The sequence below is a fragment of the Hylaeus volcanicus genome, chromosome 8, assembly GCF_026283585.1.
Source record: "Hylaeus volcanicus isolate JK05 chromosome 8, UHH_iyHylVolc1.0_haploid, whole genome shotgun sequence".
Classification (NCBI taxonomy): Eukaryota; Metazoa; Arthropoda; class Insecta; order Hymenoptera; family Colletidae; genus Hylaeus; species Hylaeus volcanicus.
This window is the reverse complement of record NC_071983.1, coordinates 6,140,480-6,154,892: the sequence shown is the minus strand read 5'-3', so window position 1 is coordinate 6,154,892 and position 14,413 is coordinate 6,140,480. Positions and strand designations below refer to the sequence as shown.

At 41.8% G+C, this 14,413-nt stretch overlaps 2 protein-coding genes and 1 long non-coding RNA gene across 6 annotated transcripts in view; 1 reads left to right on the top strand and 2 right to left on the bottom strand.

Annotated features, from left to right (window-relative positions):
- The window catches only part of LOC128881203 (unconventional myosin IC), a 27,145-nt gene extending 13,578 nt beyond the window's left edge, over positions 1-13,567 (top strand). Inside the window, exons 1-21 of one of the 4 annotated variants that reach the window (XM_054131996.1) lie at positions 2,592-2,725; positions 5,234-5,260; positions 7,307-7,526; positions 8,284-8,399; positions 8,481-8,551; positions 8,673-8,881; positions 8,979-9,161; positions 9,234-9,440; positions 9,836-10,098; positions 10,163-10,332; positions 10,410-10,564; positions 10,638-10,766; positions 10,836-10,989; positions 11,067-11,298; positions 11,386-11,616; positions 11,680-11,839; positions 11,912-12,157; positions 12,233-12,448; positions 12,540-12,640; positions 12,714-12,816; positions 12,894-13,567. In XM_054131996.1, coding sequence (XP_053987971.1) covers positions 5,256-5,260; positions 7,307-7,526; positions 8,284-8,399; positions 8,481-8,551; positions 8,673-8,881; positions 8,979-9,161; positions 9,234-9,440; positions 9,836-10,098; positions 10,163-10,332; positions 10,410-10,564; positions 10,638-10,766; positions 10,836-10,989; positions 11,067-11,298; positions 11,386-11,616; positions 11,680-11,839; positions 11,912-12,157; positions 12,233-12,448; positions 12,540-12,640; positions 12,714-12,816; positions 12,894-12,908 — 3,186 coding nt within the window. In that variant the 5' untranslated portion in view covers positions 2,592-2,725; positions 5,234-5,255 and the 3' untranslated portion in view covers positions 12,909-13,567. Of the gene's footprint in view, positions 1-1,073; positions 1,230-2,591; positions 2,726-3,023; positions 5,261-7,306; positions 7,527-8,283; positions 8,400-8,480; positions 8,552-8,672; positions 8,882-8,978; positions 9,162-9,233; positions 9,441-9,835; positions 10,099-10,162; positions 10,333-10,409; positions 10,565-10,637; positions 10,767-10,835; positions 10,990-11,066; positions 11,299-11,385; positions 11,617-11,679; positions 11,840-11,911; positions 12,158-12,232; positions 12,449-12,539; positions 12,641-12,713; positions 12,817-12,893 lie in introns of those variants that run through there. The other 3 variants (XM_054131995.1, XM_054131997.1, XM_054131998.1) reach the window with 3 other exon arrangements.
- On the bottom strand, positions 2,491-5,970 carry LOC128881211 (uncharacterized). Its single transcript, XR_008458022.1, has 2 exons — positions 5,201-5,970; positions 2,491-2,702 (listed from the first exon to the last, which is right to left on the bottom strand). It is a non-coding gene; the product is annotated as an uncharacterized LOC128881211 (long non-coding RNA).
- Positions 13,519-14,304, bottom strand: LOC128881210 (uncharacterized). The gene is made up of 2 exons (XM_054132006.1): positions 14,092-14,304; positions 13,519-13,857 (listed from the first exon to the last, which is right to left on the bottom strand). The coding sequence occupies exons 1-2, from the start codon at positions 14,192-14,194 to the stop codon at positions 13,694-13,696; spliced, it is 267 nt and encodes an 88-aa protein (XP_053987981.1). The 5' UTR covers positions 14,195-14,304; the 3' UTR covers positions 13,519-13,693.
- Positions 14,305-14,413: the final 109 nt, after the last annotated feature.

The window sequence follows — 14,413 nt, the reverse complement described above, 5'->3', positions numbered from 1 at the left end:
GCATTTAGTTTCGGGAGCGAAAGTCTTGCGATCCCTTTGGTATCTTGTTTTCGGAGCTGCTCGAGGACGTCCTCTTGGACGCCTTTTTCCGCGTCGCTGAAACAGAAAATACGCGTGTTAGATTAATTAGAGTAGGAATTTGTTTCCGTAAGGAACATTTAAAATCTAGTTGTGAGCCTGAGCAATAGTCCGTAGCGAATGCCGTTGTGCTCGGATACGCGAGTCACGCTACAGAGAATTTAAAAGGAACGAAGTCTTTTCAGAAACGGAGGAGAATAGAGTTGACGTAAACGTGTTTTCCTGGCAGGTAGATTGGCTCATTTCCGTGGGCCTGGAGAACGCTCGGCAGACGGTTGTGTTGTCGTCTGTGGTCAGAGGTTGAAACGAGAGCACCACGACTTCCGATTCGTGGAAACTGTCGCGCGATTTATAGAGTTATTGTAAGCGAGCTTGGCCCGGAGCCGTTGACCCAGCGGAAAGGATTGATTAGATGCGACTAACGCCTCCCGGCTCGCGAAGATTCCTCGGAATACGATTCAGTACGTGAATGGAAGTTTTGCGTCTATTCTTTTGTTTTCTTTTTTTAACGAGTTCACGCCGGCGCTGCTATTTGTGTTTCTCGCCATGAGGCGGCGCGATGGTACACGCCGTAAGATAGATACGCGGGCGTGAGCCACCGGTGGTACACGCCGGCGTGAAACGTGTCAACCTACGGATTCACGAAGCCTGGTCGTGTTTCAAACGTAAAGTCGAGCTTATCTACATCGGCGCACGTGAATGGGTAATTCGCGCAGTCGATAAGACGCGCATTTCAATTGCCTCGCTATAGTTCGAGAGGAAACTCGCGATGCAATCGCATTTTTTTTTTTTCTCTCCATCGGAGTCAATGTTTTATTCGTCATAAGTCCTCGTTCGATCGTCCCCAGAAGTGATTTCATCGAGACGAAAGCGTTGTTTACTTTGGAGAAGAATCAAGTTTTGCGCGTCGACGGTCCCGATGGGGCGGTCATCGATTGACTCCTCGTGCCGATAACAACGAGGTCACGAAAACCACTTACGAGTGCTTGTTGCATCTGTGTTTCCTCTCGGCTGACTCGTCCCAGTATTCTTGCGACATCCGTCGCGATTGGAACCGAAATGACCATCCTTTTTTAACTGGAATCGGTTGTTGTTCGTCCTTCGATCGACGATATTATTCACCCTAGAAATCCGGGAGCCATGGGACCAAGGTAAAATCCATCATCCTTATAAAGCTCGAGCCGAAAACCCGTATCACGTTTAATTTCGTTCCGGTGGAGAGCGTTGCGCACCTTTACGCGAATTTGAATTATTCATTTTCTCGGAGGAGGTACGAGAAAGAATCGATATACGCGCAAATCTTCCAGTCACGTTGCTGGAAGTAAAACAGTTACTGGTTGGTGATATGTATGTAGCGGTACAGAGAAATAGGTGAATAGAACATTCATTGTTTGCGCTGTTGTCACTGGTTTGACTCACTGTCGCCATAAACAAACTCGTTAAAATACACGCTGTACAGAGGCGAAGTACTCCCTTCTATTTCTTTTACGCGATAGCTACGATAGAAATGCGCTGATTCCTATCGATCGCTGTCTAGGAAATCTTCCAGCGTAATCACTAATCACCGATGAAACGCGTCAAGTTCCCTTAAACTAGCGTAATCCCAGAGGGAAGTAAACAGATAAAGGCGATAACGATAAAATGTTTATGCCGTTGACAATTCTGTTGTTACTCTGTCATCTGCGAAAAACAGGCACAGATTAGATTAGATTGCGGCCCTTTTCGCGTTCGCGAGCATTTTTACACCTATCGGAATTCTTTAAATTGAAATTTCGATGACGAATTTCGATGACGTATCGCATTAATACTCTAACGTATCTTTATTTCCATTCGTATCGGAATTCGCTCGATACAAGCATATAAACCTAAGTTTGATTACTTGTTTGTTACAATTTTTGTCACGAGAATATAAACGATAACAGCACGTATCTTTCGCTCTAGAGTGTCGTACATCGTTTATTATATGGTACGCGACTGTTCGTATTACGTGTCGTAGTTTTATAACTACGTGCACTTGACGTTCTATTCGTAAATCTGAAGAAAATTAATTCGAGCAACGAAATACTCATCGTTCATTTACGATGTCTATTTTAATCGAACTATTTTAACCGATGGCCAGCTCCGAATGGATAATTCACTTTGGTAATATCGAGCAATGGAGAATATGGCGCGTAATTGTTTAATTATTCAACGTTTCGGACGGCAGCTTGCGTGACCCTCCTCAGGAATAAACACGTACGCTATAAAGATCTTCATTTTTAATTTTTGGGTCGAGTGTGGAGTCGATAGTACGTTAATTACTTAAACAGGGTAATTTGTTAGTCAACGTCTCCACGAATTCGCTCGATTAAAGATGACCTCTATTGAATAAATGATTCGATTAGCCAAAAAGAAAAAAAGAATTTTCGTTAAAGCTCACGTGGATTTATTCTCGTATCAGCGCTGTATAAAGGAGCGGTGACGAAGAGGTAGGAGAAGTCGCGTACGGTCCGCGATAAACCGAAGGTGAACGCTGTTAAGTCATTCTTGAGTAGTGGCCGTTGGTGATCGATCCTCCGGTGTCCCGATACCACGGAACTCGAGTCTGGATCTTCGTGCGAACGTGCAAATTCTGCTAATCGCCTCTGAAACATCCAAAGTGCCTTTAGTACGATCGTCCAACGAAACGGAAGCGACGCCGAGTCGTTCTCGCACCTGGTGGCTCGTTAATCTTCTTAAGTGATCGTCCGTGACGTTGATCGATACGTTCACCGAAACGAAACCGTGTCGCGGAATTTTCGAACGAAAGGATCGGTGATTTTTTCCAAAAATCTCGTCGTGCTTCGAACACGTTTCCTACGGTTGTGTTTACAATTCGGAATGTCCACAGTGAGGAATACTTTCGAGTGCGTCGACTTTACCATTCGATGGGGTAAAGAATGGTGTTTAAAAAAACGAAGCTTCGAGATAGTTCGAGAGATTATGCCGAATGAGGAAATATCGAACACGTGCGCGATGGCGTGCAGTAATCTTTTCGGGTAGAATTGGAAAAATAATCGACAGCTCGAGGAATTCTGCGATAGGATGAAAGTACACGAGCGAATTGTACGAAAGTCGTTTTCTCTGATTAAACCTCGCGATATTTCGATAATGGTTAATCTCGCGCTGATAAGAAGCCACAGCGATATAATTTTCGCTAAATGAGTTCTTCTGGTGCACCTTTCAGCGAGACGTCGAACAGTTTTGTAGTTATTTATTGAGGCTGATAGAAGATCTCGTAGTAGTAATCAAACGTCGATAACGCTTTAATTATCGGTGCGCTGTAATTTTCCCAACGCCCCATATAATTTGTCTTTCGACGGTTGCGCTTATCTTAACAATGTCGAGAAAGAATCGAACGATTTAAGTGTACTTGAACTTTATCGCGTAATTAATATTACGGTCGTGTACTTTCGCGTCGCTCGCAAATCAATTTTCTGCCTCGAAAAAAACAATTTAAGAGTTGCTCGATGAAGAAAAATCGGTATTCCCAGAAGTCCCGGCGATGGCAATGACCGCGATTTGTCGATTGCCTTTATGGAATAGTAATCAGCCGGATTAATCGGTGCAGTTTTCGAGCGGGTCACGTCTACCTGTCCTTGAAGCTTCGTTTTTTAAATGTCGCACAGTTGTAGCTTCGCGAAACAAGAATAATAGACGAGGAAAGCTCGCAACAATTTAGAAATAATCAACGCACCCATACCTAACTTAAACCTTTGCACTCGAGAGGTGACTCTCAGTCACCGCTAGGTTTTCTTTGGGTTTCGTTTCTGTGGAACTCGAAGTGTCGATAAAATGATTGTCGTTGTGGCAAAGGTGACACGATTCTCAAATCTCAAATTAAGGATCTCATTTTCGAAGGTAATCCAAGCTTAGCATTTGTGACAATAGAATGCTAAGAAAGCATCTCGAGTTGTTGATAGATACCAGAAAAAAGGCCTCGAGTGCAAAGGGTTAATAAGTAGTTGCGCGTTATAGTTAGTTCGTTCCAGTATTCGCCATTGATCGATCAGACGATTTCTTTACCAAGAAAGGTATACGTGTTGCGACAAAATTCCCGTGGAAACGTGTTCGCGTCGATCGTTCGCCTTTAATGTCACCGTTTAATTGTTTCGACGGAGGAGGGATTAGGGAGGATTAATTGGAACACAAATCCAAACGTGCAACGTTGTTGCGTAATCCTCTTCCATTTCGCTAGACGGATACCTCTCTCTGATCGAATTCCCGTATTCGCGCAAACAGTTACAGATGTAATCGACGGGATATAAAAGTCTCTATACGGGGTCCCAGACGATAACTGGCGTCTTTCGTTATCAGTGATTACACGATCGCTCGTTTTCGTTCGCACGCACAATTATATGTATCAGGTTCCCAAAAGTTTCTTTCTGACAGTGTTTATATAAATAGACGACCTGATTTCTTAGATGTTAACGTTATAACAACAATGTAGCATTAGACATAAAATATCGTGTATATATTAGGTGGACTGGAAAGTAATGTCGTTTCTTTTACATTAAATTCAAACAAATTTTTTATAAATTTTTATTCTCAATTATTAATTGTATAATCGCTCCCGTTATCAATAGCCTTTTGCCATCTAGTGTGCATATTGTCAATGCCAGATCGATAAAAATCAATTAGCTGATGAACGATAAACAAGTATTTAAAACTGCACAAACGACATTACTTTCCGCTTCGCCTAATATTACTTATTAACGAAATGGAAGAAACTTTTGGCACAGCCTAATATTTGTTTTCCGAGCAGCTCGCTCCGCCCTTTTATTTAGTTATTCTTTCCTAGTGTGCTCGATTAAATTAACGCTTAATTATTTCGAGATCATAAATGAAGAATGCATAAGGACAGAAAAATTGATTCAGTAGCTTGTTGTATATCGCGTTGGTTATTCGCGGAGAGGGGTTCATGGGGATCCGGTTGCAGATCGGTCGTGGATCGTTGAACGAAATCGAAATCAGCTTTCCGCGCGTAACTCGCCTATCTTATCTCGCGATCTAACGTTAGATTTTCAAGGGAAGCCCAACGAGCATCAGTTGCGGGAGCACCAGCGCCGGTTACGTGCCCGCGATAACAATAACGCGCGATTACTTAATCGATTAATTTCCTCTGGATGTTGTTCAGGGAGCACGAACGACGTTGAAACATGGGGTGAGTGTTGCTACGATTGCCGTTATTAGAAGTAACGTTCGGACTACGTTCGACAGACATTTTCGTTCAGGTGTCACGATCGTTAAGACAAGAAACGCACGATAGGAAATGCGCTGACGTTAAATGAAACTGGTGTTTCGCTGCTTCTGCTCCGCAAATCCTTCTTCGATCTTCTCCGCGTCTCTCTTGCTTCTCTCGCTTCCTCTCTCGCTCACTTTCCCTCGAACAAAGCGTGTTCTCGTAGAATATCCCTCTCCTTCTACGACGTTCTTCTCTCACAACGGATCCAACCCCTGTAAACAGGGTGAAAAAGGTCCTCTTCCTTCGAAACTTCCTGATTGGCTATTGGCCGTCTACCTGAAAACGTTCTGCACTGTATCCGCAGTCTCTTGGCGCACCTCTGGACGCAGTGCAGAAAAATTCACGGTTAGAAGCAATAAGTAGAATTTATCACCATTCGGGACCGCGTTGCGTCGATTTTGCAGCTCGCGTAAGTACAATTGCATTTAGATAAAAATTCTCGACGAAACCTGCGTCTCGCCAGTCGAAAGACTATTAGCGAGATTTTGACGCCACGCTCCTTTATCAGACCTTTCGACGTCGATTTCGTTATCTAATCTGAGACATTATCGCGCGCAATGCAGGCAAATCGGGCAAGTGCCCCCGCTAGGAATTCGCGGACAGCGAGGATAACGATCCCTCGTCGGTGATCGAACGCGTTCACTTATTGGATATTTTCGAGAGGACGTGCCTTTGTTTCGAAACGATCGGGAAGCGTATAGTCAAACGGTTGATTCAGACGGATGTATAATCCAGGCATCCTTGAGTTCCTTCTTCTTCATGTTCATGGCTCCACCTTACATGACGAATGGGTTCTCAGAGAATATATCTGAAACAAAAAGTAGAGAGTTAGAGACACAACGAAGAAGCCTGCTTCTGAAAATTATAGGGAACAGAAAATCGATCGAGCAGCCTCCTGGACCTAGTTACAAACCTGATTCCACGACTGGTTTATTTAGTTTGACAAACAGGAGACAGGATCCGGAGGAGCTCGACGAGTTCAACAGCGACTCCTCCTAAAACCAAACATTACAATAATATTAGTGAACGATAATACATGCTTCTTACTTACCCGTTCCATATAAAATTGAGGTTTCCTGTAAATGTATGGCTCGAGTAGGCCCTTTAGACGGTCTGAGCCCACGAATCCTTTCTGTAAGCCTTGACCGCAGTAAACGCCCTTCCGCGCGATGCTTTCTTCAACATCGAGCCGGTTTCGCTTCGACGAAAACTCTTATCGATGCAATATCGTTACCGATGCCTCTCTCTCTCTCTCTCTCTCCCTCTGTTCCTCTATAGTGAACGTCACACGATATCGAACGCGAGAAAGTGCGAGCCGAGAGTATTGTCCGACCACCGGAAACGAAATCAACACCCTGAACTTCGATGGCGCTTCACGCGATCGGTGTCGATTTTCCGCGTGCGGTCGCGCCGCGGGTCCCCAGAGTCGCCCGCGGAGACACGGATACACGTGACGCAAAAATACGTGACACGAGATGAGCGAGCCCGCATTTATCCGGCGAACGCGATACACTGCCAGGTGTACGTGTACGATATGCCAATGACATCGGTTGCTTGACTTTTGTTCCTCTCTAAAATAGGAGGCTTACTTACACTATTTATTTATTAGGTTGTCTCAAAAATTGTCTTGCACTAAGTTATTTCGTGTGGCAGTGTTTATATTAATATCGTAATTCAATCTTACGCAATTTAATAATGTAACGTTAGACATAAAATATCGTGCGTGTGTTACTTGTTGATAAAATGGAAGAAACTTTTGGGACAACCTAATATTTCGATTGAGAGATGTATTAACGCTAAGCCTACGCACGATACATGAATTATATACGATTGTTTCGTCCATTATTCGATTTAGTACCACGAGAAGTATTTTTGCATTCGACTGAAACAAATATAAGTATAGCAGCTAGAGCACACTATCGTTCGATCCTTCGATCCTAAGTCCTCGTTTTCACGTTGTTTCAGCGAGGGACGCGAGGTATCCGACACTGGAGGTGTCGTGAGAGGTTCCGGTAAAACACCGGAAGTCCGCAGCACCAACACCGAGATACGCAAGAACATGGAACGTGGTCTTCACGAGCGCGACCGCGTTGGTCTCCAGGACTTCGTTCTCCTCGAGGATTTCCAGAACGAGGCCGCCTTCATAGACAATCTGCGAAAGCGATTCAACGAGAACCTTATTTACGTAAGCGACACGTCGATTGCTTCGTGATTCTTCAGCTCATCGACGTCTGGCTTTTTTAAATACGAACGGATAGTACCATAACGGCAAATATATGTAAAGTTGTAAACGTCGTTCCAGCTTGCATTCTAAACTGGACACTGGAAATCGCTCTCGATATATACGAACTAATTCTCTGCTTTTAATTAGCCCAAGGACAGCTCGATCGTCCTGATAATCTCGAAGATGTTCGATCGATAAGCTTGTTATCGGTTTAAAAACCAGCGACAGATGCTTCGGATTAATGCTGAATAATTAATCGACCCCGATACAGTATATACCTACACGACTTCTCAATTTCTTAAACTCATACATATAAGAATATCTCTTAAATAAGAATTATAACATTCCAAAGGAAAGATTGCATCGAGATATAAGAACGTTTACGGAGGTTATTCTCGCGATAACATTTGACGGGGTTCGAAATGTTTCAACGTCTGTTACCTCGCAGTTGGCGCGTGCAAGTTTGCTAACTCAATTATCTAGGTTCGAGACAACCGTTCCGGAACTTACATTTCGATAATTCTATTAACAAATCGAACAGGAGGCTGCCTTCTGTATTCCGAGAATTTCACTGTTGGCACAGAGCCCATAAATACTACGATTAAATTTAACTTCAGGATCTACAACTAATACGATTCAATTTAAAGAAGTCGGAACGCGGGTCCTTATTATTTACAGATACGCCTCTTTGTTCATGTAGATTTTGTCTTATTTACAGACGTACATTGGCCAGGTACTCGTTTCCGTGAATCCTTACAAAAAATTGCCGATTTACAGTCCAGAGACCATTCAGTACTATCACGGAAGGAACTTCTTCGAGGCCCCTCCGCACATGTACGAAATAATCATAAAATAAGTTCGCAATCGAACATCTTAGAACTATGCCGTTCCATTTACAAAATCCTTCTGTTTCAGCTTCGCGCTCGCCGATACCGCGTATCAGTCCCTCCTGAAGGAAAATTTTGATCAATGCATCCTTATCTCAGGTACCTTATACCGCGATGAACAAAAGTACATAGCAAGCGTTTTACCAGTTCGATAATCGTAGCAACAACTCGGTAAACGACGCTGGAGATAAGTTTAATATTGCTCGCGGTCGTTGTGCAGGCGAATCCGGTTCAGGGAAGACCGAGGCATCGAAGAAGGTCCTGGAATTTATCGCGGCCGCAACCGGCCACAAGAAACAAGTGGAGGAAGTTAACGATAAATTGATCGGTAGCAATCCCGTGCTCGAAGCTTTCGGAAACGCGAAAACTAATCGCAATGATAACTCGTCCCGTTTCGGCAAGTACATGGATATCCAATTTAATTTCCAGGTACAAACGAAAGAACGTTTCGTTGTCTTTATTAATCCTCGCTCCGCGCAAAGTAGAAACGTTTCCAAATTCACACGATGTAACGTCGTCTCTTCAGGGAGATCCAATCGGTGGGAACATCTTGAATTACCTGCTCGAGAAGTCGCGAGTGGTGCATCAATTTTCGGGAGAGCGTAATTTCCACATCTTCTACCAGCTGCTGGCTGGAGCGAGCGACGAGATTTTGCGGAAGTTGTTCCTCAAGAGGAATTTGGATACGTATTATTATCTTAGTAACGGGGTAAGCTATCTTTCGGCGGTGCAACTTGTACAGTGTCGCAGGGTCGGTTACGTCGGATCGATTCGTTTCTAGACGAAGGGTACAGTGGACACTATCGACGACGCTGCTCAATACAAGGAGGTAATGAAGGCGATGAAGACCATGGAAATGTCTCAAATGGAACAGGATGATTTGTTCGCTATAGTTGCGTCGGTGTTGCACATGGGGAACGTTGGCTTTACCGAGGAAGACGGTGTCGCTCAAATCTTGAAGCCAGCTTCCGTTGATGCTGTCGCCACTGTAAGTACGAAAGACGTACGAGGCGATTCCTGCCAAAAAATGTACGCCCCTCGAGTTCCGGTACATCTTCGTTAACACTTTATTTACCGGGAGCCTATTATAGGCTTTTTAATTGCAGTATTTAGCTATTCGAATTTATTTACCGAGTCGATGGCTGTCTCAATGTTCAGTGTTTGGAAACAGAATTCGCTTTCAATGCACCTAGTAACAGTATGGAGAAATTATTATCAGCCTAGATTGGCGTACGCTATTGTAGAAAATTCTTTTTTTAATTAAATATTGTTTCTAAATAGCCCCGTTGATAAAGTGTTAAGGAGAGATTCGTTGACGTTTAGTACTAGTATACAGAAAGTTGTTAAACAGTCAATTCTCAGTCGAGTGACATTCATTTACAGCTATTGGGTTGCGACGTGAAACAACTGGCTGGGGCTTTTACACACCGGACCATAGATGCCCGTGGCGACGTGGTAGTTTCCCCGTTGAACAGGGAACTCGCCATTTATGCGCGCGACGCGCTCGCAAAAGCTGTCTACGACAGATTGTTCACGTGGCTCGTGACCAGGTTGAATAAGTCGTTGCAACCGATTCACAATTGGCCACGGAAGATGGTCATAGGAATTCTGGATATATACGGTTTTGAAATCTTCCAAAAGAACAGGTACGCGTATGAAAAACAACGACGCTCTTCCCATCGATTCATCGGTATTATTTTACCTCGACAGCTTCGAGCAATTTTGCATAAATTACTGTAACGAGAAGCTGCAGCAGCTGTTCATCCAGTTGACGCTGAAATCAGAGCAAGAAGAGTACTTGAGGGAGGGAATAACTTGGGAGACCGTCGATTACTTTAATAACAAAGTTATATGCGATTTAATCGAAGAAAAATATAAAGGTACGTATTAATTTCACATTCTTATCGTGCCGATGAACTTTGGTTTGGTTATTGCAAACATCGATGCGTTCCCACAGGTATAATATCTCTGATGGACGAAGAGTGTCTTCGTCCCGGTGATCCGACAGATTTGAGCTTTCTGGAAAAGTTAAACGTAAATTTGAACAATCACCCTCACTATATAAGCCACATGAAGGCGGACTTGCAGACGCAGAAAATCATGGGTCGCGATGTAAGTCACGAATTTCGTAATTCGCCGTGCAACATTTGCTTTCTGTTACCATTCATATACTCGTGCGTTTCAGGAATTCAGATTGGTGCATTATGCTGGCGACGTGACGTACAATGTACGGGGTTTTCTCGAGAAAAATAACGACTTGTTGTTCAGAGATTTGCGCGAAGTGATGTCCCATACAACGAACTCGATCACCAAGGTACTTCGACAAGTTTGTAGAGCATACGGTTTATCGAGCTCTCTATATCGATACGTATATTTTTCGTAGACTGTATTCGACGTAAAAGACTTGGCCAGCAAGAAGCGACCGGAAACGGCGGTCACCCAATTCAAGAACAGCTTGAACAATCTTGTGGAAATTCTTATGGGCAAGGAACCGTCTTACATTCGATGCATCAAGCCTAACGATTACAAGATGCCTCGTAAGTTGTACGATTCTCTTCGGGTCGTTTCAAATACTTCCTCGATCGATACTAAAAGGATTTTCGAACCATTTCAGATAAATTTAACGACAAGATTATAGTGCATCAAGTAAAGTATCTAGGCCTCATGGAGAATCTGCGGGTAAGGCGAGCTGGATTCGCCTACAGAAGACCGTACGAGCAGTTCTTGCAACGTTACAAATCCCTGTGTCCGAAAACTTGGCCGAACTACCACGGTCCGGCTAAGGACGGCGTACAGATTCTCGTATGCCACCTTGGATTCGAACACGACGAGTACAGGATGGGCAAGTAAGAGTCACGAGAGAAATGAAAATAATAGTCTCGGGCTGTACGGTCTAAAATAATATCTAAAATTGCGTGAAATGTTTCGCGCAGCACAAAGCTGTTCATTCGATTCCCTAAGACGTTGTTCGAGACCGAGGACGCCTTCCAAATGAAGAAACACGAGATTGCTACTATTATCCAGAGCAAGTGGAAATGTATATTAGAGAGACGAAGGTACTTGAAGCTGAGACAAGCGGCGATCGTTTTCCAAAAATATATGAGGAGGTGGCTTGCGAAACAAGAACTCGAAAGGAGGCGAAAAGCAGCCGTTACTATTCGAAGGTACCGAAAAATTGACCTATTTAATCGAATTACTTGTGATTAATTTTGAACAATTTCGCACAGATTTATCGAAGGATTCATCACACGAAACGGACCACCCACTCCAATTAACGTGGCTTTTATCGAATTAGCAAAATCCCAATGGCTGACCAAGCTCTCTAAATCGCTCCCCCCTGGCGTCTTAAATAATTACTGGCCCCCCTGTCCGTACTCTTGTCGAGAAGTAAGACAGACGAACGATTATTATTCTACTTTAAGAATTTTCTATAAAACAGATAATAACAATAAATTTCAGGCGTCCGAACATTTGCGTATTCTACACAAAAAATGGAAAGCACGAAACTATAGACTAGCTCTGTCAAAAGAGGACAAAGAGCAGTTCGAGTTGAAAATTTTAGCCGAATCTCTATTTAAAGGGAAAAAGAAATCGTACGCGAAGAGTTTAGGGCCAAGATTCCAAAACGATTGGCTCGGTGCGGAGCACAAAGCGTTGAGACAAAGTTTCATCAGCAATATTCTTCCTAGAGATGAAATTATAAAAGTATAATATCGAACTTTAGTCTACATTTGTGTTAAGATATCGATGGTATTAATGGATTACTTTCTTCTTTCTTAGTATGCGACGCCTGTGATTAAATACGATCGACACGGTTACAAACCCCGTGAAAGGGTATTAATCTTAACAGAGAACGCAGTGTACATTTTAGACACATTGAAAACTTTTAAACTTAAACATCGATTGCCTTATAAATCTATCGAGGAATTGGTCGTTACCGGGGAATCGGATAATTTATTGATCGTAAGGATACCAGCTGAATTAAAGAAGGACAAGGTACGTCATCGTTGACCGTCATCATTTACCGTGAAAAAGTGTAATATCTGACGTTACTTATTCTACATACTTTCTTACATATTTTATCCAGGGTGATTTAATATTGGAAGTACCTCATATAATAGAAGCACTAACAAAAGCAATTGATATCACCAACAATCCAAACATTCTTAAAATTGTTCACACCGAGTCGTAAGTATCCGGACGAAAATAATGTAATTTCGACGTAACAAGTATGCTAATAATCGCTTACATGATGTATCAGGGTCTCGCACAAACTAGTCAGTGGAAAGGAAGGTGTAATCGAGTTCAAAACTGGTACAACACCAGCCATTAGTAAAAATAGACAAAGCGGACATTTACTAGTGGTAAATATGAACTATACAGTACGAAATATTGACGATAGACTATCCTTTTTGACTCATGTTTGCGCGTTATATTTTAGGTGGCCTCCCCGTAATATCTCAAAAATGTTTCAAACAAAGATAACGGTGTACTTAGAAGGAAAAGTTCAACATGGAAAGTACGGTATATAAAGCAGCCTTAATTCATGTGATCTAGAATGGAAGACTATTAAGAAGAGATAATATATTAAAATTTAGTTCGTTTGTTGAACGACACTTGCAATTTTGTACCTTGTTATACGATGTCAGTTATGTAAAATATCTTGTGAAATAATGTTTATTTTTGTAATTAGCGAATCACCGACAAAATGGAAAACACTCGCGAATGATACAAATTGCCTAATTGTAAATTATATCCGTGCCTTCTTGGAAATTAACTATATATAATCGCACAAGAAAATAATTTATTACTGAACATCTTGTAGGTGCATCTATAGAAAATATTTCCTTTTTCTATCTTTATACTGTATAAGTCACTGTGCCATTGATAATATTTCATGTTCAGAATTATCTTACAGAATATCGACAATATGAAATTAAATTAAATAATTAATAACCCTTAACTGTTAAGAAACAAATGATTTTACTCTTTTCTCCAGCTATGCATGTCCTTATTCTAAAGGTACATTCTAAATGTAAGTCGTGGTATATTTTTAACATTATTACTTCTATTTAATGGTGATATTTATTTCAAATAAAATATTTAGTTATAAGATATTTTTCATTGCCATTGTGTAATACAACATCTTATGTACAGATACCTTAAACTTAGCTAATATTAAAACATAGATAAGAAAAGTATGTCCTTTTCTTATTGTTAACAAATAAACAACATACTTAATTATTTCTTTTGCGAAGTAGAAGCCTTCCTAGTGAGAGACTTCTTTCCACCCAAAGCTTTTTCTCGCAACTCCTCTTCCATCGCTTTGTTCACTGTTCTAGTAATCATCTGCTTCAACTTGTGCGCATCCTCAACTTTCTTCTTCTTAGGCTGAATTGGTGCGTCTAAAAATCGTAAAATTCGATCGTTAACAACAAACATTAACATGTAAACTCATATTGATATATGTACTTACTTTAGTCTAATTAATTTCATTAGGTTTCTCGAAGTTGATCTTTAACACTGTCCGTTTATAATATACATTTATCAAAATAATTATCATTGCGAATTGTTTTCGAATGTATCTACTCCATATTAGCTTTGGAGTCGAAGGCATGTAAACTGTAAATATTACTCACTATTTCGGCGTTGAATGGCGGGAGTCTTCTTGGTTTTATTCTTGGCCTTTCCTTTCTGAGACGCGGGCACTTTACTCTTCACCTTTAGTTTTCCTTGAGCCATTTTGTAGGTCTTCCAATGATAGTTTAACAAAGGTTTTTATTAATTACGCACCACGTGCAACCACGTGTATATAGGTATGTATGCATACACTGGCGCAGGGACGCTAAATTTAATCCTTCTCAAAATGGATAGTGAAGTAACGAGACATCTAACAGTTTAGAGTCAAACTACTGATAAGATTAGGTGATGCCATTAATTTCTCTCAATCAATATTGCAGA

Bases quoted from the DNA above. Each gene is read 5' to 3' on its own strand.
- LOC128881210 (XM_054132006.1), bottom strand. From the start codon at position 14,194: ATGGCTCAAGGAAAACTAAAGGTGAAGAGTAAAGTGCCCGCGTCTCAG. The intron at 13,858-14,091 runs GTGAGTAATATT...TACGATTTTTAG, and splicing joins CGCCATTCAACGCCGAAATA to ACGCACCAATTCAGCCTAAG.